Source organism: Tamandua tetradactyla, chromosome 1 (assembly GCF_023851605.1).
Source record: "Tamandua tetradactyla isolate mTamTet1 chromosome 1, mTamTet1.pri, whole genome shotgun sequence".
Classification (NCBI taxonomy): Eukaryota; Metazoa; Chordata; class Mammalia; order Pilosa; family Myrmecophagidae; genus Tamandua; species Tamandua tetradactyla.
The window spans coordinates 219416914-219443779 of record NC_135327.1 but is presented as its reverse complement, the minus strand read 5'-3'; the positions used below and the strand labels follow the sequence as shown (position 1 = coordinate 219443779).

The 26866-nt window shown below is 35.3% G+C and overlaps 1 protein-coding gene across 4 annotated transcripts in view; it reads right to left on the bottom strand.

Moving 5' to 3' along the window:
- Positions 1 to 9935: 9935 nt before the first annotated feature.
- ARHGAP12 (Rho GTPase activating protein 12) overlaps positions 9936 to 26866 on the bottom strand; it is a 129565-nt gene continuing 112634 nt past the window's right edge. For all 4 annotated transcript variants that reach the window (XM_077152286.1, XM_077152294.1, XM_077152302.1 and 1 more), the window contains 9 exons: positions 22614 to 22715; positions 20447 to 20545; positions 17486 to 17588; positions 15930 to 16046; positions 14279 to 14377; positions 12885 to 12962; positions 12650 to 12784; positions 12297 to 12399; positions 9936 to 11511 (listed from right to left, as the gene is read on the bottom strand). In XM_077152286.1, coding sequence (XP_077008401.1) covers positions 11337 to 11511; positions 12297 to 12399; positions 12650 to 12784; positions 12885 to 12962; positions 14279 to 14377; positions 15930 to 16046; positions 17486 to 17588; positions 20447 to 20545; positions 22614 to 22715 — 1011 coding nt within the window. In that variant the 3' untranslated portion in view covers positions 9936 to 11336. The remainder of the gene's footprint in view (positions 11512 to 12296; positions 12400 to 12649; positions 12785 to 12884; positions 12963 to 14278; positions 14378 to 15929; positions 16047 to 17485; positions 17589 to 20446; positions 20546 to 22613; positions 22716 to 26866) is intronic.

Below are 26866 nucleotides of genomic sequence, written 5' to 3'. Positions count from 1 at the left end.
TATTTATGCACTGAGCCATAGTGCTCCAAAATACATGAGGCAAACACTGAAAAGAGAAATAGACACATCTATCATAATAGTTGGAGACTTCAATTTCCTGCTCTCATCAATGGACAGAATATCTAGACTGAGTATCAATAAAGAAACACAGAATTTGAATAATACAATAAATGAACTAGACTTAAGAGACATTTGTAGAACATTACACCTCACAACAGCAGGATACACCTTTTTCTCAAGTGCTCATGAATCATTCTCAAGGATAAACCATATGCTGGGTCACAAAGCAAGTGTCAATACATTTAAAAAAAGATTGAAGTCATACAAAACACTTTCTCAGATCATAAAGGAATAACGTTGGAAATCAATAATAGGCAGAGGGCCAGAAAATTCGCAAATATATGGAAGCTCAACAACACACTCTTAAACAACCAGTGGGTCAAGGAAGAAATTACAAGAGAAATCAGTAAATATCTCGAGGCAAATGAAAATGAAAACACAACATATCAAAACTTGTGGGACACAGCAAAGGCAGTGCTAAGAGGGAAATTTATTGCCCTAAATGCCTATATCAAAAAAGAAGAAAGGGCAAAAATCGAGGAATTAACTGTCCACTTGGAAGAACTAGAGAAAGAACAGCAAACTAACCTTAAAGCAAGCAAAAGGAAAGAAATAATGAAGATTAGAGCAGAAATAAATGGAATTGAGAACATGAAAACAATTGAGAAAATCACAAAACCAGAAGTTGGTTCTATGAGAAAATCAGTAAGATTGACACACTCTTAGCAAGGTTGACAAAAAGAAGAGTGAGGATTCAAATAAATAAAATAGTAGGTTAGTTTTGTGTTCCTTTGTCAGCATTTCTCTGGCATGCTTCCATTGTCTGTAGAGATGTTACTGTGCTCCTTATTCTTTTTTTCTTATAATTTTAAATGTGATTTGACCTCAGTACTATTCTTTTGCTCATTTTCTTTTGAAGTTAATCTTCCTGTTTTTTGGAATGAGACAGGATTCAGGAAAGTTTTGCTAATGTTACACAGTTCGTTCTTGCATTGTTTAAAAATATGACAGCTTGTTTTCTGGGATTTCCTGGCTCTACTTCCCTTCTCCATTTTGAACTAGACAACCTCTTAAGTCTATTGTTCCTATCCTGTTCAATTTTTTTTCTTCTTTTTTTTTTTTCCAGACACTGGGAATCCAACCCAGGTCTCAGGCATGGCAGGCGAGAATTCTGCCACTGAGCCACCGTTGCACCACCTCTATACTGTTTAATATTGATTCCACTATCAGCAGCTTTTCTTCAATGTGAGGCCTGGTCTGGGAAGGGAACCTTGTCAAGTTAGTTTTGAGATTTCCTAGGGAGTAAACTCAGCCCTTTCAGTTCTGATGGCTATCTCAGGGCTCTCCTGCTCTCACGTCCATCAGATGCTGCCCATTGCTTCCTTCGTGTGCTTCCCTCACAGACACCAGTGTCACTCAGGTCTTAGAGCTGTTGGTGGTTTGTCTCCAACTGTTTGCATCTGGGGGTTTGTGACTCTTGTCACTTACTTTGTTGTAAATATCTTTATTTTGTTGTTTTAATGTGGAAATTGAAAAGCTGTGCTGTCCCCACTACCACCTTCTAGAATCCTCTCCACATATCTAGCTTTAATACAGGAAGTATGATATGAGTTCCTTGTGCTGCTGCTACTAATGCTGTTAAATCTATGCTTTTCCTAACACTTTAGTTCAGAATGTACTGCCTCATTTTTGATCGCTTCATGTGAGGTTGATCCATCTGCTGGTTCTCATCAATAGAAACTGTGCTTCAGCAAAGCTTTCAATGTTTCTTGTATTTATTTGGCAAACTTTCCTTGCTTCAACGCCTACTCAACTACTCCTGAAGAATTAAGATATTCTCAGCACTTGCTGCTCAGTTGTGTGTTAATAAGCCTTATCTTAATATTGATAGACACAACACTAGTATCTGATTTGGAAGGCATGTTAATAAACTCCTGAGATTCACACACTCAGTATGGGTATATGTCAGAAACAAAGATCTATTAGTCGTTACATTACCCATCTTAAGAGTGTAAACATGAAAGCGGGTATTATGGTTTGCTCAGTATTGTATCGCCAGAAATTAAAAGCATGTTTGGCACGTACTCTTACCACCTAAAACAAACTCATTGGATTTGTTGAATGAATAAGCGGGAAATCCTCTCAGTACATCGTCTGTACTAAATTCTCTTTCCAACATCTTATTCTTTGGGAGATGTTACAGAACTATCCATTATTGAAAATAGCAATCTCATTTTGCCTGACACTGCTTTTGTGGAACCATAATGCAACTGAACATGCCAAAGACACAGGCAAGAATGATAAGATAGGTGTGGTCCAATCATTGTTACTGGCAATGATCTGGCAATCAGATTGCCTAATATAATAATAGATCAGGAGTCAAGGACATGACTGGAGAGAGCATACATAAGATATGATTAGATGTCAGATGATCAGATGGACTCTAGATGATACCACTGAAAATGTGACCCTCAATTAACAAGAACTTGTACAAATGAGTCTTTTTTTTTTATCTGATTAGGAGGCAGAATTTACTGGTAATTTTATACCCTACGGTGTTAGCTTTGTTCCAAAGGTCTGAAATGTTACATAAGATCTGGTTCCCTCACATAAGAGGTTGAAGTCAGGAAACCTTACAGTCAGAACTATGTCACCCAAGGATACTAGGATTCCCCCTTGCATCAGAAAAGCTTGTTTCCTTCTCAATACTGTGGTGGTGGCTACCCTAGAGGCTTTTCAGTCCCTTTTAAGTCTAACCTATCAAGGACACCTGGAAAACTGTGGACACAGGGGCCTCAATAAACCCTACCGCAAGCCTTGGAGTAGCCATTTATCTGACTGCTTGAGGCAAACAGCAGCTTCTGAGAGAGAGAGAAAGGAGGGGAAGAAAAGGAAGCAAGAGAGAGAAATATTTCATGGCTCAATGTTCTTATTGAGAAGATGGGGGAGGGGGAAAGGCTTTGTGAGTCAATTTTACTAAATGGTAGAGCTTCTTCAGCCTATGATTTGCTTAAGTCTGAACTGATTTTGTCAGTGGGATGAATTACTTACAGTCACTAGTACACTTGGAAACTAGAACTTTTTAAGTTGCTTATAAATAGAAAGTCTTTGCAACAGGGTTGAAAATACATCAGTAGCATCTTCTTCACTAGTGCATTATATGTATCAACCATGCATATGGTTACTGACTCTGAAAGAATTCGGCTTGGGACCCTTAAAATAAATTATTTTGAAAAAACCATAAAACATTAATTATCATCTATTCTATGGGATCCTCACACTGTTATTTCCCACACTTTAGCAATCATCTTGTGAAATTATGTGCAGACTATTTATTTACTTTGAGACTACCAACAATTTTCCTGTATCCATGGCTATATTTCAGCTATTTTAAGGTAACTTTTGAATGTAGGTTCATTGAAATGTTCACTACGTCATACATGGCATTTAAAAATACATTTTTTTATTGACAAACCTTCACATACATACAGTCTGTACACGGTGTCCAATCAATAGCTCACAATATCATCACATAGTTGTGATTCCAGGATAACATCATAACTCTGAAATCTCTCAACCACTGAAACTTTGTCTCATTTCTCTCTCCTCCCCTTTTGGTCAAGGCTTTCTCAACCCCATGATATCAGGTCCCAGCTCATCCTAGGAGTTCTGTTCCATGTTGCCAGTAAGATTTACACCCTTGGAAGTCATGTCCCATATAAGGGGGAGGGCAGTGAGTTCACCTGCTGAGTTGGCTTCCAGAGAAGGGCCACATCTAAGCAACAATAGAGGTTCTCTAGAGGTGACTCTTAGGCGTAATTATCAGTAGGCTTAGCCTCTCCTTTGCAGGAATAACTTTCATAGGGGCAAACTCCAAAATCACTGTCAGCCTATTGATTTGGTTGTCACCACTGCTTGCAAGAATATCAGGTTTTCTCATGGCATTTTTTAAAAACTCCAAAGTAGATACAAGGAGCTTGGGTTCCAAGAGGAAGTTCTAATTACAACTATTTCTTTTACTGTTTAGTTTTTCAAAAATAAGATTAAAAAAAATCTTTCTCACCAAAGTGAAAATTCCTAGTATCTTAAATGTGAGTATACTGTGACACAAATTCTTAAGTTGAATTATTTCATGTGATGGATTGCTTTTCTTTTGCTGCTTTCAAGATTCTCTCTTTCTCTTTGACCTCTGACATTCTGATTAGTGTCTTGGAGTATGTCTATTTGGATCTATTCTCTTTGGGGTACACTGCACTTCTTGGTTCTGTAACTTTAAGTCTTTCATAAGAGTTGGGAAATTTTCAGTGATAATTTCCTCCATTAGTTTTTCTCCTGCTTTTCCCTTCTCTTCTCCTTCTGGGACACCCACAACATATACATTTATGTGCTTCTTGTTGTCATTCAATTCCCTGAGTCCCTGTTCATATTTTTCCATTTTCCCCCTATACTTTTTTTTGCTTGTCAGATTTGATGTTCCGCCCTCCAGTTCACTAATCCTATCTTCTGCCTCTCAAAATCTAACATTATAGGTTTCCATTGTTTTTTCATCTCTTCTATGACTTCCATTCCCTTAAGTTCTGTGATGTTTTCTCAGACTTTCGATTTTTTTTTTGTTCATTCCTTGCCTTCTTTATATCCTCTCTCAATTCATTGACTTGATTTCTGATGGTTTTCCATGTCTGTTTATATATTCTGAATTGTTTCAACTCCTGTATCTCATTTGATTGTTGGTTTGTTCCTTTGACTGGGCCATATCTTCAATTTTTTTAGTGTGATTTGTTATTTTTTGCTGGCATCTAGGCATTTAATTACCTTAATTAGTTTATTCTGGAGATTGCTTTCACTTCTTTTACCTAGGGTTTTCTTGCTGGATGTCTGTCTGTTCTTTCACATTCAGTTCAGCTTTTTCTGGACCTCTATCTTAGGTTTTGTTTAACAGAGAATTTTTCAGTTGTTGTTTTCTTGTTTCTTGCCCTGCCTGTATGATGCCTTCCCCCCCCCACCCTTAGGGGGGCCTACTTAGGTATTATAGACCCCAGCTGGATTTTCCCAGACCAAACTGGCCTCCTGTCAGGAGGAAAGAGTCTCCTGCGTCATTTTTCCCTAGGGTGAGACCCAGCAGGTTGAAAGACTTGCCTGTGAAGTCTAAGGACCCTGTTTTTCTTTTCCTGCTCAGTATGTGGCGCTTGTCTGCCTGCAGGTCCCACCAGCATAAGACAATGCGGTACCTTTAACTTTGGCAGTCTCTCCCTGCTGGGGCGTGGTACAGAGAGAAGAGAGGTGGCTTTAATGGCTTCAAATTACCAAGTCCAGGTGTCTGAGTTCCTTAAGGGAGGGATTCCACCTGAGTTGGGCTCCACCACTCCCCTGGGGAAGGCAAAGGCTCCAGACAAGCCCTCAGACAAGCTTGTTTCTGCCTATGCCTGGGGCAGTTGCAGCCTGAGAAGTCCTGCCGCCGTATCCAAAGGCAGTCAGGCCTTTGTAGAAACACAGCCACAAAAACCTGTTTGTTCCTTCTTTCTCTTTCCAACAGCCTTGCCCCCCTTGGCGCCGGAGCAAAAATGAGCGACCTTCCCTTTGACCAGGTTCACCTGACCTGGGGGCCTATTTTTAGTAGTCAGAATTTGTTAATTAATTCCACAATTGGCATTTGGTTGGGCTCAGCCCCTGCTGCTGGTAAAGTCTCTTTCCTTTCCCCTCTGGGAAGCAGCCTGTGGGGTGGGGGCACTGGCCCCTGTGGCTTGGGGAACTCATGGTGATGGGGGAGCTCGCAGCAGGTCCAGCTGGTCCAGACTGGGGTATGTTGTGTGTCCGGTCACTGACGTGACCCCAGGAGCTGTTCTGCACTGTTCTGGAGGACGAACTAAATCGCGCACCTTGCTAAGCTGCCATCTTGGCACCTCCCCCAACATATGGATCAAATTATTTCATAGTATATCACTGCTAAAGTCCCCAAAGAGAAAAATGTCCACTTTGGGGCCTAAGCCCCAAAACTTTTCACCAAATTGCAAGCATTGTATTGGAGTTGTATTGGAAGTCAGATCACATTTACCACATTTACCTCCAATATGAGAGCATGTAATTATGTGGGGCAAATACTCAATTTTGGTAGAATGTTAAAGAAATGTATTTCTCTATTTGATTTTAAACTCTTCTGTTTAAAAATCTAGTGTCACGATAGGGGTGCTCAGGTGGTTCAGTGGTAGAACACTCACCTTTCATGTGGGAGACCCGGGTTCGATTTTTTTTTGCGGGTGCTGTATGCACCCCCACAGCCCCGCAAAAAAATCTAGTGTCATGCATTTAAAACACAAGCAAGAGGAATATCATGTGATGCCTTAGGCCATGTAGTTTTAAAAAGATTTTGCAATTTTGCATTTTACATTGCTTATTTCTTATAACCAACCTTCTGAAACAACACTGTCCAGAAAAATTTTCTCAGGATGGAAATTATCTACATTGGTGCTGTCTGATTTGGTGGCTGTCAACTCCTTGTTGGCTTTCGAGCATTTGTTACATGGCTGTTTGAATTTTTTTTATTTCATTTTCATTACATTTAAATTGACATCTGTGGCTAGTGGTTTCCATATTGGACATGTAGTTCTAGAACACAAGTGAAAGCAGACATCACATTAAATAGAGACCTAATGTACACAATGGCCTGCCAGTACCTCCAGTGGATAGAATTAGAACCCTTGAAGTCTGATCATATGCTGGGTAAGGGGAGGGATGATACTTTATCTACACAACTAGAAGTAGGAAAGACCAACAGAAAACAGTATCTACCCCACCATCCCTGTCACCTCTGTATTTGTAACAGATGTGCATAAACTATAAAAGAAAAATATTATTTCAAAATGCCATGTATATAAGAGTAACTTAGCTTGAAAACTGCTGACCACAATTGGTATTCAAACTGTTTCTTCTTCAAATGATAGTACTGAACATGCCAGATATGCTTTATTTAAATTGACCACAAACTTTTAAATAGAAGAAATGTAACTAATCAAGGTATTTTTTCCCTTCAGCTTCAGGCTTTTCTTATTGTTCTGTGCTACTAGCTAGCTCTTAACTTCAGGCACTAACCTTCTGGGCCTCAGTTCCATCAACAACAATATAAAACTGGGAACGTGGTGGTGTCTATCGGTGCTTTTCTGCTTTACCAATCTGAGAATCAGCTTTATTTTAGCACCTAATAATCCCAGTTCTGCCTTAAAATAAAGTATTTCAAAACACCCAGGGGGAGAAAGGAAGTCTTGAAGGCTATACTGAATCTTCTTGGGTCACTCCCCCCAGAACCTGGCAAAGCTGTTCTGATTTCTACCTCTGCAAAGGCCCGGCTGATAACAGCCTCTGCAGCATCACTTGTCATTTTTCTGTCACTATGGATTTATCAGCATTACCAGGTTCATGAATATTCCAAGTTTTCATGCTAAGTGCAGCGTGAGTCACAACTATCAGAACTAGTTCTGAAAGGCTGGCTACCAGCATCAAAAATTAAACCTCTTTCTCAAAAGCTGCTTTTCTGAAAATGTTGAGAGAAGAGTAAAATTAAGGGAAGGATCAATAAGAAAAAAGTAATCACAATTTTGCTAAATATATATTGTAGTAGTCTGTTAAACAGTTACCTTGTTGTACAAGTGTTCTGTTTATGAGAGCACATGAAAGTGCTTTTCTTTCTCCCTTTTTTTTTCCTGTGGGAGAAGGGAAGCAATAAAGGAAATGAAAGAGTTCATTTAAGTGCCATAGTCACATAAAGCTAATTTGTAAAAGCTCAATCCAGCTGCATATACTTACAGCCACCACTGGTCCACAAAACTTCAGTTGAGAAGACTAATTGAGATTCTTCAGGAGAACTGCCTCCTCTTTAGTAGTTACAGAATGTCTCATTAGGCATGCTGTAACTCCCCCTTCTCCAGAATACTAAGTCGGACTCTGCTTGGCCTGCAGTTACAGCTTGTGAATTTCCAATAGATTCTAAGAAGCCACAATTTTAAGACAGTTGCTTTTGTTTTGCTCCCATTCTTTGCCTTTTTTAAAAACCTATTTTGGTCTCAAACTAAAGTTACATTTCACAGACCTTTATTAGTTAAACTGGAATATTGTTTTAAAAATAAAAACAAACTATGCCACGCCTTCAAGATTATGACATACGGCTTAGGTCAAGTCCCTATTAAAACACCTTCTCTAGTCTGGTGCTAACGAAGTATATAAAAGACGACCATTCAGAGATGATGGCTTGAGTTCACAGAGAATACTGAACTCCATAAACCTTATTTTCTACCTATTTTCAATTCTCTATAGATGCAATATTTGAACATTTTACTTTTACTAAACCAGTGAAAGGTAATGCCCATTCTTCTTTACTAAAGCAACATGTTGTGCACTCCTCTGTGTATCTTTAAGAAATACCTGAAGACGTCTAAGGAATTAATGTCATGGGAAACTACATGTGTACTTTAAGTATTTAATCAGAAGCTTCTCCCATGACCTAAAGAAAAATCTAAGCACCATTACAGAATAACTTTCCCCACCTCTCACTGCTGTCTTTATTATCCAATATTACACTGGCTTACAAAGATGCAAGGGGTGAAGCTAAAATAGTATAAAAGTCCCCAGATATCTATATTATTGATGCATTTTCATTTGCATATAAACCATGCCACACATACATACACATGAACACGTGTGAACGTGTGTGTATATACATATATCACCACATATATATACACACATATCCTATCTGTACAAGCCCGTTTGCCTGAATTTTGCATTTCTGCTTTTCATATAAGAAAAAAAACAAAACAAACAAGTGTTTATAGATCTGCCTATATCTGTATCTGAAAGGTAATCTAATTCTTTCAGAGCTATTTCATAATTAACTTTCTCCAGAGTATAAGGTAGAATTTCTTATTGCTACAAAATTTAAATAATGAGTATTTTTCTTCTAACTGGAATGTAACAATGTGTATGAATTTACCTTTTCTTTCCATTTCAACTACATTTTTTTTTTACCATGTTCTGAAGGAAGGTCTATTTGTAAATAAAATTCCACTGACAATTTGTTTCAGCCTTTAATATATTTTCTACTAAAAATCAAGCTCTCAAGACAGGAAAATATTACGTTTTTTGTTATTACAAAAACAAGTGACTTTTTAATTCACAAAGGAAGTAAACACAAGACATTGATCTCACTGTACATACAATATTACAACAAACTGACTAGCTGTAGACTAATAAAACATTTAAGACATCACATACACAAACATGAACTTTGAAACAAGAAACAAAGGACAATTTTAAACTTTGATTATTTCTATGATTACTGAGAGAAAGAACATCACTAATTTGAGTCTAATTACTTTCCTGGTATACACCCACTATAGAGTTCAGTTCTAAAACATACTGTGTTATTAAGGACATCTTTAGGCAAATACAAAGACTATGATGTTGGGTTTTTACTCCCTGCCCAAAGCAATCTGCTTTCCTATAGCTATCAAGTAGTTTGGTTTGTTATCAATTTAATAAGATCACAATAAACACAATGTTTTTACCACAAAAGTCAGGTGAGAGGTTTTTAGACAGATACAAACTATATTTTTCCCCAAGGAAGGCAATCTGAAAATTATAACTGCAATCCTAATAAAAAGAATTGTGGTTGCAAATCACTCACTTCCAAATACTGAAGAAATAAAAAAGTGTGTTATGTGGAGAGAGGGGGGGTTGGCATGGCAGGGAGTAGAAAAGGTATGGAATGAAGAAAACATATTTGTGACAAAAAATAATGGATTAAGCAGATTTTTTTTAAAATGAGGTATAAGAGTAGACACTAAATGTAAAATAAAAAAATAAAATTAAAAAATGCACATTTCCAATGGAAAAATCTCTAAACCTCTTATAGTTTTCTTTATTTGGATTAGACATTTCATATACAGCAGTTAATCTAGAAAAATACAGTTTAAAAAAATCTTCAACAGACCATGCTCCCTGTAACAAAACCTTCCAAACCCTGTTTGATTATACAAATCAATCTGCATTAGTAATGTAAAAAGAAATTCTCAAATTTAGCAATGTCATTTTCCAACCAACATCTATCTGATTTACATAGGGGTTTCCACTATTCATATTGTAAAGTTAGAATTCTGTAATAAATTTTTTCTAATGTATTCTGTACATATTAAATAATCAAAGTGGTTCTTCTTGTAGTGCATTTACCATTTAGCAAGTCTATTCAGTATTTTTCCAGTACCATTCACATTACAGTGATTTGCCTGTAAATGTAATTAAAATCTAAAAGTGCACAGTTAACTTTCCCAAATAACGGTCTATTTCTGGAGGAAACCTAATATTCACAGAAAAGATTACCTATACCAATACCTATACTATGATTAGAAATTAGGGTTAGAATGTACTGTGAGACTATACAGCACAATTATATACAAAAACTAAAGGACATTTAGTCTTAGGCCTATATTTACACCAATGTCCATTTCCACAGGATCATACCAAATACTCAGCATGGCACTATATATAATTAGGATTGTTAACTACATTTCGAGTGTAGCAAAGACAGCTCAAAAATACCCTGAACTGACTTGTGCTAAATAAAAACTCCAGTATATCACAGTGTTTTAAGTAATATTAGTGTGCTGCCAAAACAAGCAACTTAGTATCCAGTACGGATGCTGTGCAACACAGTTGAAGACCGCAAGCCTTCTTCAAGGGAGTACATCTGGGTTATAATGAACTTCAGCACTTAAGACAGCCACTGCATGCAGAAACCCAGAAAAAGAAGACACAGGTTTCAAAACGGATATACTTCATTTTGTTTCAAATGCCCAAGAGCATTTTAAAAATAACTGGTAGTAAGTATTATTCTATTAGTGATGAACCTACAAATTATGAGAAAAAATTCCTTATTATCCAGTTTGAGGAAAAAAACATTGTAGTCTTTTCTTCCCAAATTATCCAGTGTATATAATGAGCCTGATGAGAATTGTAAGGTTTTGGTTTTTACTTAATTCTGAGTATGAAACAAATGCAAACATTCAGGATAAAATTAATCCAAGATTATACACAATTATATCAACTTTCAAGAAAGCAGCAAATATGAGGGCTTAACACACATTTTAACTCTCTCCTTCCCTTCTGATCCCTCAAAAAAGTGCAAAATGAAAGAGTCACTGCTTGGTCCAAAATTAAAGTACATCATGTCTAAAGAGCTGAAATCTGATGGGATCCGGCTTCTATTCCACAGGTTCTGTCTTCAATAAGAATCAATGTCCAAAGATGGAGCTTAGTTCCAGAAGAATTAATTCCACAATCTGATTTTGGTACACAGTATGAACTGCTATATTACCAGTCTCTTTCTCTGGCTTTAATAAAGTGGGACCAAAAACAATTGCTGTACTCTGATAGGTCATTCGGTTTTTTTCTCCATTTTCTATAACTCTGAAGGGGCAGAAAAGTTGTTAACAAAGAAAATTAAAAAGACAGTGAGAAAATTCTTCAAATTTTACTATGAAAAGACCGTGCATTTAAAAATAGAAATAAAGTGACATATAAACAGTTAAAGCATTTATTTCAGTCCAAACACCATGTGGAGCTTTCTTTTGGAAAAGCAAAGCTTAAAGGTAAACTGCACACACTCTTTAACTTTAAAGGTGCGATATTGTAGTTTAGTTTTAAAAAGAGGACACGGACTTAATTATGAGTTATAATCTAGGCAACAATGTTTACTCCACTGGTTGATAGTTGAGGGAAGTGGGAGTCACTAGGGCACAGAGTCTAAATTTTCAATTTTACTCATTTTATATTATTTATTTAAAACCTCCCTCACTGAGATAATTTTAATATTCTAGTATTCTTTTTATCAGGATAAAAAATTAGCAATCAAAGTGCCTGTGCAGTAACCCAGAGCCACAATTGGCTTTATTTGAAAATAATTTAGCATACCTTATTTAGTAACTAATTTCATCTTCACGTGGCTTTAACAACAATTTTTGAACATACTATGTTCTGGGCATTATATAAATGATTCACATATAGTATCTAATTTGGTATATTCTTTATACTAATCCCCTTTACCTATGGGAAACTGAAGCTGAAAGGAGTTGAGTATCTTTTTCAAGTCACAAAGGAAATAAGTGGCATAGCTGGGACCTGCACCCAGCTGGGCCACACCAATCCTGACCCTATGAGCCATTCTCCATCTCATAACCGTGTAGTTCTCTTACCTTTTGAGATGTCTAAACAAAATCTGCATTGTATCTTGATTTGGTTTTGGCAACTGTTTGATTAAGTCTTTAACAGCAACAACTCGCTGTCTTGGTTCTTGTTCTGAAAAAAAAAGGTAATAACTAGAGATTTTGCAGCAAATTCTTATGAAACTGAAAGCAATGGCATTTTAGAAGCTGAGATTTGGTAATATACAGTGCCATCTGGTGGTCATACTTTATATGTTTAGAGTAAAACAAGCTTTGAAAAACTGTGTTTAATTAAGAAACATCAAATAGAATGTGGTGGGGCTTAATCTATGCAGAGGATTTTTAATATCCAGAAAAAAATTGAGTGGGTTGCACATACTTACTAATTGCATTGACAAAATCATTAAAATGATTAAATGTAAAAAGAGGTTCTGGTAACTCTCGAAAAAACATTTTGAGTGCTCCAGTAATGACATGAATATCTTCCCATTTACTATCATTCAAATCCAATTTCTCATCTGAAAAACATAGTAGGAATAAGAAAATTTAAAGCCCAAATACTTTAGACCACTTTTAAAAGCTATGGGATACAGCACTAGGGACTACACACAATCTTACCATGATTAACTGCAAATCTCAGCTTCTGGATCACTGCAAGGTTTCCACTTACTCTGTAGATTCCATCAACATCCAAACCTAGGAGACAGATAATAATATTCTCATGTTTAAAGGACTAGTTTGCCTCCTTTAAAGATGCCTGCATGTTTCAGAATTCTTACTCATTAACAGTAACCTAAAATCAAATGGGCAAAATAATCTGTGCCTTTAAATGGCTTTTTAACAGATGTTTGGCAGAGGGAGGGGTACAGAGATTCACTATGAATTCTGTTTAATAAATAGCAAGAACTCTATAATGTAGATAGAATGGCTGAAGGAAATTATTTCATAAACTTGAAATGCTAACAATTTAAGATGAACTTCCGTAACACCTGGGGGCAGTTAAAAAAGTAAAGGAGGCCAGAAGATAAAATCATCCCATCCATTTTATAATGCAAATATTAAAGCACTCTCTTAAAAGTATTTATTATATTAATACTTACAATAAATTTAACACAAGGTAGCAACTAAACTAACAGTTCTGGTAATTTGATATAGTTTATTCTTTTCTTTCATATATGAAACAGAGAGAATCATTTGACGTTCACACAATTAAGCCTAAAAAATTCAGGTATTCATTAAATGATAATGCCATACACATTTAACAAAGTACATTATCTAATATGCTATTCATTTAACTCCAAATAAAGTCAAGTAGCTTGGTGTTCCTATTGTCATGTTACAAGAAGAGTCAATGAGACAAGAATCTGTAACTGGCAGAAATTACAAATTAAATTATGTCAACTTTTTAATTACACAAAATGATCTGATGATATACAGATGTAAGTTAGTGTGATTACAATCAATATATTGCTACTATGTATAAAACCAGTGCATTATAATGTAAAATTAACCAAAATGGATATTATTTCAGCTTTGTTTTACAGAAAATAACATTAAAGGATGTGTCTAATTGGACACGTTATAGCTGATGTAACAGTTTTGAAATGTCATCTCATTTTTATTATCAACAAAAGAAACTTCCCCTTACTAAGTAAATGCAATCTCCTCATATCTTCCACATTGTCAAATCACTGCTTAGTAAAACTCAGTTTCTCAATCATCTCCTTGCTCATTTTAAGCAAATGCCAACTCCAAGTGGCTTCAAAGAATACCACACACTTAACCAACCATTTAGAATACTGAACACTCAATATGTGCCTGCAGAGGTTTTAATCTGAAACAAGGATAAAAATTTAATTTTTTTTTACAAACAAGATGCTTTTCTTAATATTTTACCTTGTAACCACAGGGAACTTTTGGTTACATCATACAAAATCATAAAGCTCAGGATTTTTCTGGCAAAACAATGGGTTGGTTTGCTTTTAAGTTTAAAAGAAAAATCATTCTCTTACCGTGTTCTTCAACATGTTCAATGCATAACTTCACAAACTTTGGCACTGTGCCATTCTCTCTCTGACAAAGATTAGCAAGATTGGATCCAAATACCTGATCTGAAAGAGATTTACTTTTGAAAACGAACAGTCTTGCCAAAATTTAGTTTACAAAATGATTAAACCCTTCCCGTGCAATTTCCTCACCAAATGATCGGTACCCTGCCTGCCTCTTCAGTTCACTTCACACAATTCTCCTTCTTTATTAAGCCACATGAACACCCCACTCACTCTTGCCTGAGGGCCTGTGTACTTCCGATTACTTTTAATGAGAGCAATCTTCCCAAATCTGAGCCTTCGCTATGTATGCTCCTGATCTCAGCTAAAAATATCACTTTCTGAGAAAAACTTTCTGAACATCCTAAGGAAACCCAATTCCTGTCACTCTGCTTTATGACTAAGTTAGCTTCTTCACAGCACTGGTTACTACTATCTTATCTTGTATACTTGCTTACTGTCTACCCCCACTCCCTTGTGACTGGAGAACACCATGAGCTATTCACAGTACCCAGCATCATGTCTAGCAGTCACTGAAAATTCAAATACTTTCCAAACGATTATACCAAGCATCTGCATGCCCATCATGTGCCAACACTTGATTTCACAAAACATATTTTAAAGGCTGTTCTATTAATTTTTCAACCTAACAGTTGTGATATTTCACATTAGTGCTAAATATTCAGGAAAATAAACAAACTAAAATATTTGAAGTGATGAATTAACCCATCAAATGACAACAGTTTAGATTTCTCCATAAGAAGAAATGGTGTACAGAATAGCAGTAGTTTCTGTTCATTTACTTGTCAGGCTTTTTTTTTTTTTTTAAGGTTCTAAACCCAATATGCTAAATGCATGTGGTTGCAGTATCTGTTTATCTACAATGCCTAAGGCTGCTAATTTCAGTCACCTAATTAGCTGAACTCTTACCTAGAGGTCTTTTAAATATCTTTATAAGGAAACTAATTTGGATATTTTAATTTAGAAGATTTACAAAGAGACAAACCTCATAGTCATATATAAAATATACATTATATATGCTGTTATCTTTAGCCATATATTTATTTATGAATAAATAGCACTGTTATTTGAATCATGTATTTGAAAATTTAATCTTTTGGAATTAAACTTATGTTTGAACGGACCAAAGGTATCTAAAAGTGTTTATGTGATTTTAAAGAATTCTTTCCTAAGAAAACAACTCGGTGCATTACAGTGTTTAAGTGAATTATCAAATGTATAAATTAATTAGGGAAAAAAACATCTTATACTAATTCAAAATTACTTTAAATGAGAATTGAAAGCAAACGTGTAAAATTAGGTTGTTCATTTTTTTCTTCTAATGTTCTGATAGTTTATTCAAAATTTCTATTTTTTTCTGATCTTTGAATCTCAAAACTAAAACTGTTATGACTTCTAAAAGTCTGCATTAATCAAAATAAACTTTTCATGTGTGCAAAAAAAAAATCAATTTTAATTACTGTACCTGAAAACTGCATGAATGAAGAATGAGAACATTTTTGTTGTTTGGAAATGTTTTAGTTTTTAATTTGAAATGTCTTATTTCTGATTCTGGCCAAAGTTCATTACTGTAAACATTACTTCTCCTACCTACCTTTAATATAACCCTTTTCACGAACAGCTTGCAAAGTAGGGCGTCGTGTAAGAAACTTCTTTAAGTTTTTCTTGGTTTTCTTTCGTTCCGAAGAATCTACGCTAGCTACTTTCATGGCTTAAGACAGACACAGACAGACATCGAGCACTTTTTAAAATAAAAACTTCGATAAAAGTTATCCACCTGGCACTCAAAACACATTAATATAATACATAAAAATTACAATATAATTTCAGTTATTCTAAACTTAAACGTAATTTGAGAGTAATATATACAGATATCAAACTAACACAGACTCAATCTCAAAGTTATTAACCAAACAAAAATTTCATTTTCATCACTAAAAACTGATCACTAATTGTATTGTATCTTCCTTGGTATATCTGCCAAGGCATCCTTAAGTTATTCTAATTTATATTTACTATTTCACAAATGATGCTTTTTTTTGACTCTCCTTAAGTTTTGGAAAGTAAAGTAAAATGACAAAAAAAATCCATAAAACAGTTAAAAAAAAAAAAAAAAAACTCTATCCCCTAAGAGTCTGATAATGCATATAATCACCATAATTATTAGTACCTTAAGCTAAGTCTCATCATAATTATTTATACTCTAAGCTAACATTGAGACCATCTGGAAAATGTTAAGTAGCTTCCTTAACTAACAGAATTATAATCACAAAAATACACTGCCTTCCATCACAAATTTCTTTTCCACTTACAATAACCAAAATTCAGAGTAAATTTACTAAAATAATTGTACCTGGGGGAGCTTAAGAGCACAATACATTAATAAAGAATAATAATAATCTAATTTTCATGTTTACATTGTTACCCAGTGGCAACGTCAGTAATTGCCCTAGAATGTGGGACAACAAAAATAGACTGGTTTCCCAATCATTCAATCAATTTGAAGATCAAAAAATTATCAGAGTTAAATATGGATTTATTAAAATAGATTTAATGAAGCATGGAGCCTCAGCTAACGGCCTCTTTAAACAACGACTTCATCAGGGAAGAGGTCTGCATCAGAAAACGCTTTTCTTGAAGTTGCTGGCTTTCACTCAGATCCTTTATATTTATATATGAAACGGAAATATGGGTGCATGCACCTGTGCACATGCACAGACGCATCCCCATTTCACAGATGGCTGTCTGGTAACCAGTAGGAAGACAGGACATGTCCCAGGATTTCTGGCTTTTTAAAGTATAAGATTCTCTGTAGAATCTTAAACAGTAACAATTTATTTTTAAGTCACTAAAGTTCAGCTCCCTAGAGGACTCAACAGAAGAGCAAAGAATACATTTTTCATCTTGAACTATCACAATATCTAAAATATCTAAATTAACATGACACCCTTGAGATGTATACAATGAGGTTGAAAAACGATAGTAATGAGTTCACTAGGAGAGACAGTACTAAACATGGATACTGCAACTACTGATGCTTTTTATAACATTGGAGACTAAACTCAGCTTTTGCATACTTTTTAAAAATTTTGAAAACTAAGAAAACAAGTTCACTTAAACCATTAGCGAAACAAGAAAAGAAAAACTTACGACGAAGTTTTTTAGGATCCTTATGGTCCTTTTCTTTATCATGCTTTTCTATTCCTGGTGAATCTGGTATCTCCTCTTCAATTGCTTCATCAGTGTCTACTGCCTATTGGTTAGATTTGCCAAGCACATATTACTTCTAATACTACTTTAGTTTTAATAGTATAATTCTCAGAGTGATCAGTAATTGGTTCTTCCAAATGATTCTAGAAAACCAAGTAGTACATATATACTGCATACAACTTTAGATATTTGGTAAAAAAAAAAAACACACACAAACAAAAATCTCCCATTTTCCTCTGCATGGCATCAATTCTGAATTTCAAAAAAATAAAACACTGCTGTTAACTCACCTGATAATGGGTTTGCACTGACTAATAATGAGGTTATCTTTCCTCATATGTGTGACATTAAGAAGATTTAAAAGGTCAGGCTATAAGCTAGAACATGAAGAATCTACATTCTGGGACAGCACTAGACAATCAAGCTAACTAGTTCACCTAGCTAATGAATGGTGCATTAATTTTGCACCAAATCCCTTTTAAACCATACTCTGTGTCAAGAGCTAATCATTCATAAATGTCAGTGAGGAACTGAAAGAAATCCTAGGGTTCATCTACAGTCTAACCAAGTTCATTCTTACAGACTGAAAACCTGTATTGAGTTTTCAAAGCCAGAAACACGATTTTTTTGCCTTTTGCCTTGAATGGCTTTCTCCACTTGGAATTTATTTTTGTATATGGTATAAGGAAGAGCTGCAATTTCTTTTTGCAACTAGAATGTGGGACAACACATTCCCACATTCCACATGAAGTTCATTACTGTAAACATCCACATGAAGCTCATTACTGAACTTCTTCCTCACTACTCCACAGTGCTATATATCTGGCATAAAGTGTCCATATGTTTGGAAGTCTATTTGTAGGTTCCTTCCTGTTTCTGATCCACAGATCTATTTGTCTTTCCCTGCATGGATACCACACAGTCTTAATTACTATAACTTCATAACTTCTTGATATATAATAGTGCAAATCCTTCTACTTCCTTCTTCAAGAATGTCTTTGATATTTCTTCATCCTCTGCATTTCTATATGAATTTTAAAATTAACTTGTCAAGTTCTACCCGAAAACCTACTGGGATTTTAAATGAGATTCAAAAGTCTCAAATCTACACATTCATAAATCATTTGGTAAGAAATGATATCTTAACATTACTGAATCTTTTAATCCATGAACATGATATTCTTCTCATTTAATTAGGTTTTCTTCAATGTCTATCAAAGTTTTATAATTTCCCCTGCAGAAATCTTGCACATCTCTTGCTACATTTATTCTTCAGCAGTTTTATGTTTTGACATTTGTAAATAGTATATATTTTTAAATTTCATAGTCTGCAATATTTTCCTGTTACCTCACTTGGCTTATTCCTTCTGATCCTATAGGCCTCAATGAAAAAAGTGCTTCCTTAAAAATTAATAATATTAGGCCCTACCTGCTGGGTGTGTTCATAGTATGCTGTCTGTCCTGCACCAGCATAATGCTCATCACATTTCATTATATTAACTGTTCAGTTGTCTTCTGTCTTTGACTGTAAGCTCTATACAGACAGGTGTAGCATTGGGTTGTTCAATGCTACATCCCCATGCATAAGGCACTCACATATTTGCTGAATGACTGCCTGCATGGTTGCTTCCAAGTGAACAGATTACTGTGATCCATACTAGCTAGAACAGATGATAAATCTGAAAGGACAGATTGGGCTCAGATGGGTGAATTTTAATGGGAGTCACAGAAAGTTTGTGAGCAGGAGAGAAATGTAAAACTGACATTAGGATGTTTCATACAGCAATGCATAAGGAATGGATTTGTGGGGGTTGAGATGAATAGGAAAGCCGTTTAGGAGGTTAGTCTTATATTGGCATAAAGATATAAAGGCCTAACCATGGAAAGGAAGGGACAGGATTCAGAAATACCATATAATATCTCATACTGCAAAGGAAAAAGTTATATATAGTTTGGTGACTAATTTACTACATGAGGTAAAAGCTGGAGAAGAGAGTCAAAGAACACTCAGATTTCAATTTCTGGGCGTTTTGAAATGGGTGAATCAAATAAATAAAAAAAATTTAGTGCTTAAAAGGATACTTGAACATATCAAGTCGAACCTCTCTAATTTACAAGTGGGAAAACTGAGGCCCATGAGGGTCTTGACAAGATGGCAAAGCTCAATAAAGACACAGCATCACCTGCTGAAGGACATCTCACTCTCTTCTAAAGCCAGTATTCTCAACTTTTTTTCTGACTCCATTTAGTTTAAAACCATAACACACTCTCTTAAGTACTTCCCTTTCTGTCACTGACCTATGATTTTTAACCAGGATCCACGTCCCCATATGCTGAAAGGTAAAATGTAGCATCTAAAAATGTACAGCCCCCACTTCCTTATTACTTGCTTGCTTAATAACTTAAGAATATACTTTTTTGTTGTTGTAATATAAATAAAAAGTTATTAGGAATATGGGGGAGGTTAGAAAGGGGGAAGACAAGCTAGAAAGGCATGAAGAGCCTACAGCTTCATTCAATTCACAGTTTTGCCTAGGACCTGTTTCCACCAAACAGTATTTCTCCAATTAATTCAGCCACTGAATAAACACTATGTGCCAGGTCACAGTTTGTTCCTTCTTCTTGAACAATTCATTTTTGGACCCAATGGCCAATGTAGACATTATTTCAAATCCACTAGTAGCACACATTACATAAATGAGAATATGTCATTCACCAGAGAATATGTCATAGCACCATTGGGTAGTTGCTAAATTAGTCACTATTGTTACCACCTGCCAAAATATATATTAAAAAGTATCTTTTGGCATATAATTTGGAATCTGAAAATAAGCAATAATTAGAAAGCCAAAAAGGAAAAAAATATCTGAAGTAAAACTTTTACCCAAGTCAGACACATACCTGATTATTGATAGTACTGCTAATAACTTTAAGCCAATCATTAATAACAGCATCATTATCAGACTGAATTAGCAGTTCTGTTCCTTGACGGGTTTTCAGCTTTAGAGAAAAGAAAAGGGGAGAACGAAAAAGAGAACAATTAGTGATGTTAAGAAAATAAATGAATATACTGGATTCAAAGTTTATAAAACTACCAGTGTAAGTTCAGATGCCATATATTGCATCAATGATGATGAAAGGTCAAAGTCCTACACAGCCATGGAAAAGCTTTTATTTTAGTGTGATAGCAGCCGAGCTGTTTTATAAAACATGAAGTTGTGTCTCACAATAAATTTTCAATGAAAATCTAATAATTTAGGATCTCAAACTCCATCACACAAATGATATAAAACTTGCTGAACTCTGGTATACTAAATCATTTAACTTCAAGTATCAAAGCCTTGCATTTTAAATTAAAAGTAAAATATAATTCATGTTTCCCAAATGACATTCTAAGATACACATTCCTTAAATACAGTTTCCTAAATAATGCCTTAAAAAGGTACTCCTCAGTGGGCACACGGGTGGTTCAGTGGTTAGAATGCCCACCTTTTGTGTGGGAGACCCAGGTTCGATCCATGGAACATGCACCCCCCCCCCCCCCCAAAAAAAAAGGTATTCCTCAAAAAAAATAAGTAAAACCAAAAAGCTATGCGACATTAATCTGGGAAACATTGGATTGAAGAAAATTAAACAACTTTCTCTCCTTCAAGACCCCTCAGGACTTGATAGTCTAAGACAGGACTAAAACATAACACTATTTCCCAAATTTATATGACCATAATATCTTTTTCATTCTGCAAACACCTACTGAGATCACCAGGGTAGTTGAGGAAACAAAGCTTCCTTTCATGCATTTCTTTCTACAGAGCAGGTCAAGTGAGTCAACCAATATTGAATTCTCATTGCAAATGAGGTCCTCAATTAGAGGATCTTACTTAAAGATGAGGAAAAAATAAAATCTCTGCTTTAAAAAAAAAACCAGACACTTTTAATCATCTACTGGGGAGAATAATTTACAAACGATAATCCAAAGCACACAAAAAAATATTATTTTAAAAGCACAAAGAAAAATCATTATTATTGAGGTGACAACTGCCATGGGTCTTAGAAGATAGGTAATACGTGACAAGCAGAGAATGACATAGGTCAGAACTTAAGGCAGAACAATAAACAGGAGTAAAACTCATACAGATGAGAATACCTGGGTTCTGACTTGAAAAAGCAACTAATCCCATCTGCCTAGACAACAAGACAGGAAAGGACTGAGACAAGAGGCTAGGGATCATGAGGCTGGAATATGGAAGACTGTTTGCATCTCCTAGGCACACCCCCCTGCAGTGACTCCACTGCTCTTCCATCAATATGTGGACCCTAGGCCCCTTTCCCCAGAATACTAGGCTGGACTTTGTCTTGCTTTAACAACAGAATACAGTGCAAGAAACCTGTGATTTCCAAATCTGGGCCTCAAGAAGCCTTGCAGCATCTTCTCTTCCTCCTCTTGGAACCCTGCATGGCCAGGGGAGCCTCCTTGAGAACGAAAGGCTGGTCCACAGCTGGCACCAACCCCAGGCATGTGAACAAGGCCATCATGGACCTTGCAGGCCAGGCAAGCCTCTGGATGATTAAAGTCTCATAAATAATTTCAGTGAAATCAAGTACAACCACCCAGCTCAGACCAGGCCAAACCAACCCAACAAAGTAACACATAAACTGACTCTATTAAGCTACTAGGTTTGGAGGGCTGAGGTGTGTTGCTATGTGGCAATAAATAACTGACACAGGATCACATATTACTCTGAGGGCTTTGAATGACAAAATGAAAAGGTTTTAACGTATATTTTAATATTGCACTTGTTATGGGAAGTGGAACCACGCCCTTTTTAGAAGAATTTGTGGTATAAAAGCTTGTAATATATAGCCAGGTTCCAATAATTAATGCAAACAAAGCTCAGATTTTTATGCCAATTTGTTTCATCCTTAAATTGTAATATAAACTGACTTAATTACTAACTTTGCTTTGACTAGTCATGATGAAGACTTATTTCCAAAAATAACAAAAAAATGCAGAACATCTAATTACTGGAGTTAAGAACTATGAGCTATATATAGAAAAGAAATGTGTTACCTCAAGTACATTCTTTTTGCTGGATTTATCCTTCGAAGCCATCTCTATCATTGCCCCCTTGAGGTCCACTGTGAACTCTGGTTTGGACTGACTACTCCCAAACTTCATTTTAGAAAGGAGAAAAACACTTTATATGATATTCAGGTATATGTGTATATTTAAAAGTAATTAAAACCGATTTTACATTCTTAACAATAAAATGAGTAGGAGTCTAACATGAATTTTTCTTCTCATTCTCTATTATAAAATAACAAATTCTACTTTAAAATTGAAGATATGAGTATACGGCTCACAGAGAAGGATATAAAATGGCTCAACTTCCATCATAATAAGAAAAATACAAAATAAAACCATACCGAAACCTTTTCTTAATCCAGAATGGCAAAACAAAATAAAAGAAAGCAAAAAGAGCTAGAAAAAACTGTTAGTGAGGTGATGGGGTGGTTGACCCTCATATGATACAGGTGATGTGAAAACTGAAACATCTCTGGCAATACTGTATTTGCAGTTTTACAAATACATGAATATTTTGGCTTAGCAATTCCATTTCTTGAAATTTATCCTGGACTATATATACCCTGTTAACTGACATGCTCAAAAAGGCAAGACATTATTCTTATATATATATAAATTATACCTGGCAGATACCAAGTACCTTCCCACCTAATAAACATTATCTAAACTCAATTTTATGCTTTCAAAATTATTTCCTTATAGACTATTTATGTTGTCAACAACTAGCAACAATTTGTAAAAACAGAAAACTTAAAGTCCCGTGTTTTTTTATTCAGCCTCCATCAGAATTTATATCTAAAGCCAGATGCTAGAAAACATTAAATGAAGGGGAAGACAGTTGACATGGGTGGATTGAGAAGAAAAAGCCTTTTTCTTATTATAAACATTAGCAAACAGCAGAAAATTTATGTTAAATCTACACAATTCTGTACCTTACCATGATTGACTTAAATTTCTGTCTAAATTGGTTCAATAAGAATAGAGAGCAACAGCACTCATATGTTACTGAAAAGTTTGGAGATTTTAAAATCTCCAAGTGTTGCAGAATTATAATCTTAATATCATACAGACTTGTTACAGATAATTTCACTTGCTAAAATATTTATTGTATAAAATATGTTAATTTCAAATAAAATTATTGTTTTGTTGCTGGAAATGGACCTTACCCACCAACCTTATGGTAATTTATTCACTTTCTGCAATGTCAATGACAATGACTCTACTCAGCAGCATCACACTTAATAAATGGTTCAGCTTTACCAGGTATCCCTGGCCTCTTTTACTTCATCTTTTCAGTTAGCAGTGTGGACTTAAAACAATAAACTTGTCATAAAAAAACAAAACTTAAGAATTATATGGAATTTATTAGTGAAATAAAGATAAAATTTAGAATATTAGAATTTATTAGTGGACTATAAGAAAAACTATCTTAAAAAGTTCAAGAGCAGTTTACAACGTTTTTGTCTTCTTCAGTATCCTCTGCTGTTCAAAAAACATACCTGATTCCTATTTCATTAACCGTGAAGCTGTAAGGGGTAGAGATAACTTCTTAAGTAGCAATGATCTATTTCAGAAGTTATAAAACTTTAATGCCCACATTTAACAAAATGATAAAAATTTAATTTGTTGTCATGACATGCTCTGTAGAAGGTTAACTATAAGCTAAGATACAAATGACTAGCATTAAGATACAGCAACCAAATACAAATCCAATGGTACGACATAGAATGTTAGAAAAATGCATTGAGTGTGGTTGGCAAAATTTTGTGTTTATTATTATTCTTTCTCAAAATCTATTCCCGCTGTTCTCTACTAAAACCAACCCCGATGTATTCACAGCAAAGAAAACAGAATTATTGTACAAGGGGTGTGCAAGAAGGACACATACAGTGACAGCTGAAACAGGAGCAGATTTTACACATGCGACAGCAGGCCGACGACTCACAGAACTTTTCCAAGAGGTAAGCAGCGAAAGCAAGAGCTCAGAAACTGAGCCCTGGTGGTAGAATGACTTGATGGAAAAAGGGAAGACAATGATGTCATAACAATGGTAAAATGACACACAAGAGAAAAACATAATGGAAGCAGACAGGACAAAAATCCAACTGTACAAGCAAACATAAAACATGAGCAAAACTAAACTTCCAAATACTTTTTCAAAGGCCCTCAAGTTTATTTCAGATTATTTTCTGACTTTGTTATATAAATTCATGTTTTATTTTTTTAGATGAATGCTGTAAAGAATTTAAATTAAACAGACTTGTCTAGGCCTGTATTCAGAATAGCAGACTTGAGGGGTAAGAGAGAGGGGTCGCATAGCCCTATGCCATTATGCCCAGCCCCTTTCTCAGAAATCTCTGGGCTCCCACCTCGTGGCCTGCTGGGCAATATCCTCTGGTCTCCCTTTTCAAGTTTTTTCTCAGGAGCAACCCTACCATCTAGCCTCATATATCCTGCCTTTTCCTTCCTCTACAACAGTGGTTCTCAACTGGAGGTGATTTTGTCTCTCAGGGCACATATGACAGTGTTTGGACACATTTTTTCTTGTCACAAATAGGGAGGGGAGATGTTACTGGCATCTGCTAAACATCCTACAATGCATGGGACAGCCCACCCCCACCCCCACCCCCAATCACCTAATTTACCTGGCTCAAAAAAATGAGTAGGTTTAGAAACTTAAAGCACATATAAATAAACATTTGAATAATTACAGATATTTGGGGGGTTATTTTTTTTTTTATTTATTTTTTTTTTTTTGAAAGGAAAGACAGAGAGAAGGAAGGAAGGATGGAAGGAAGGAAGGGAGGAAGAAAGGGAAACATCTTTAAACATTTTCTTGTTTTATTATATTTTGTTTGTTTGTTTGTTTTTTACATGGGCTGGGGCCGGGAATCGAACCGAGGTCCTCCGGCATGGCAGGCAAGCACTCTTGCCCGCTGAGCCACCGCGGCCCGCCCTTGGGGGGTTATTTTTAAAACCCTTAAAGAATATGAATGATATCTCAGAGAAAAGGAAACATAGGATATGATGAATGATATCTTAGAGAGAGGGAAATATACTGTAACTGTTCATTTGTAAGTCTCCCCACTACAAGGTAAGTATTGAAGACAGGAGCTATGTTATTTACTTCTAAATTATGTGTTGGGGGTTCATTTAACATTTTTAAACTAAAAAAAAAAAATGTTTCATTTCCTGTAAATCACATACAAACCTGCCTAACTAATGATGCCTCACTTACCACACTGCTCTACCCATTTGCTTTGTCCATACCACAACCTTTACCTTTTAAACACCAGTAATTATTATATGAATAACCATTATGCAGCAGTCTTCTGGGAATTTCCTTTATTTACTAATCTCTAATTGCTTCTCCATTCCTTTCCTTTCATTTTCTTCACTGAATTTCAAATAAAAGTTGAGCCATAAGTAGAAAGAAATAATTATATAGTCCTTTAGAAATACATTAACAAAAACAAAATAGCAGCATATGTTTTATGTTGGGGAAAAGGAGAAAGACAAAATTATCAATTTAAGATAAGTAACCAAATTTTCAATTTTTTCATTATGGAAAGTATTTCAGAAGTCATTTACACTTCACTGGTTGAACAGAGAACAAATCAAAGGATTACCGTAAGAAAACAAAAGAAATTTTCTAGCATGCTCACATTTGTGTCCAATCCATGTGGATTTTTATGCTGTCATATGAGAGTTTCTGAGGACTAACGTGCTTTGTGGTATTTAGTTCAGAGCAATGCTACATGGCTGCGTTATATTTATAGATGAATAATATTTGTTTGAACTTATCAAATGAATTTCTCTTTCAAACATAAGTTTCATGGATCCTATTCATTTTATAGAAATTTAGTAATAGTAAGAAAATACTGGTTTTAGAATATAAAGCAGACTAAACATGAAGATTAATTTTGTTTTAAATTTTATTTAAGCTATTGCTACTTCAAACTCAACTATCAAAAATTTTTAGAAATATCCAGGAGCGTAAACTCTGGAGCCAGACATCCAAGTTATAAACCTAGATCTGTCAATCAGTAGCTGTAAGACTGTGAGCAAGTTACCAATCTGTTTTAGACCTCATTTCTCATCTATAAGGTTAGGTGGGTAGATTATCACTAACTATCCCAGAGTGGTTCAGAGGATTATCTACACATAATCCTCTGTACTTAGAATAGTAACTGATATATATTAAGCATTCAAAAATTTTTAGTTAGTATCATATGTCA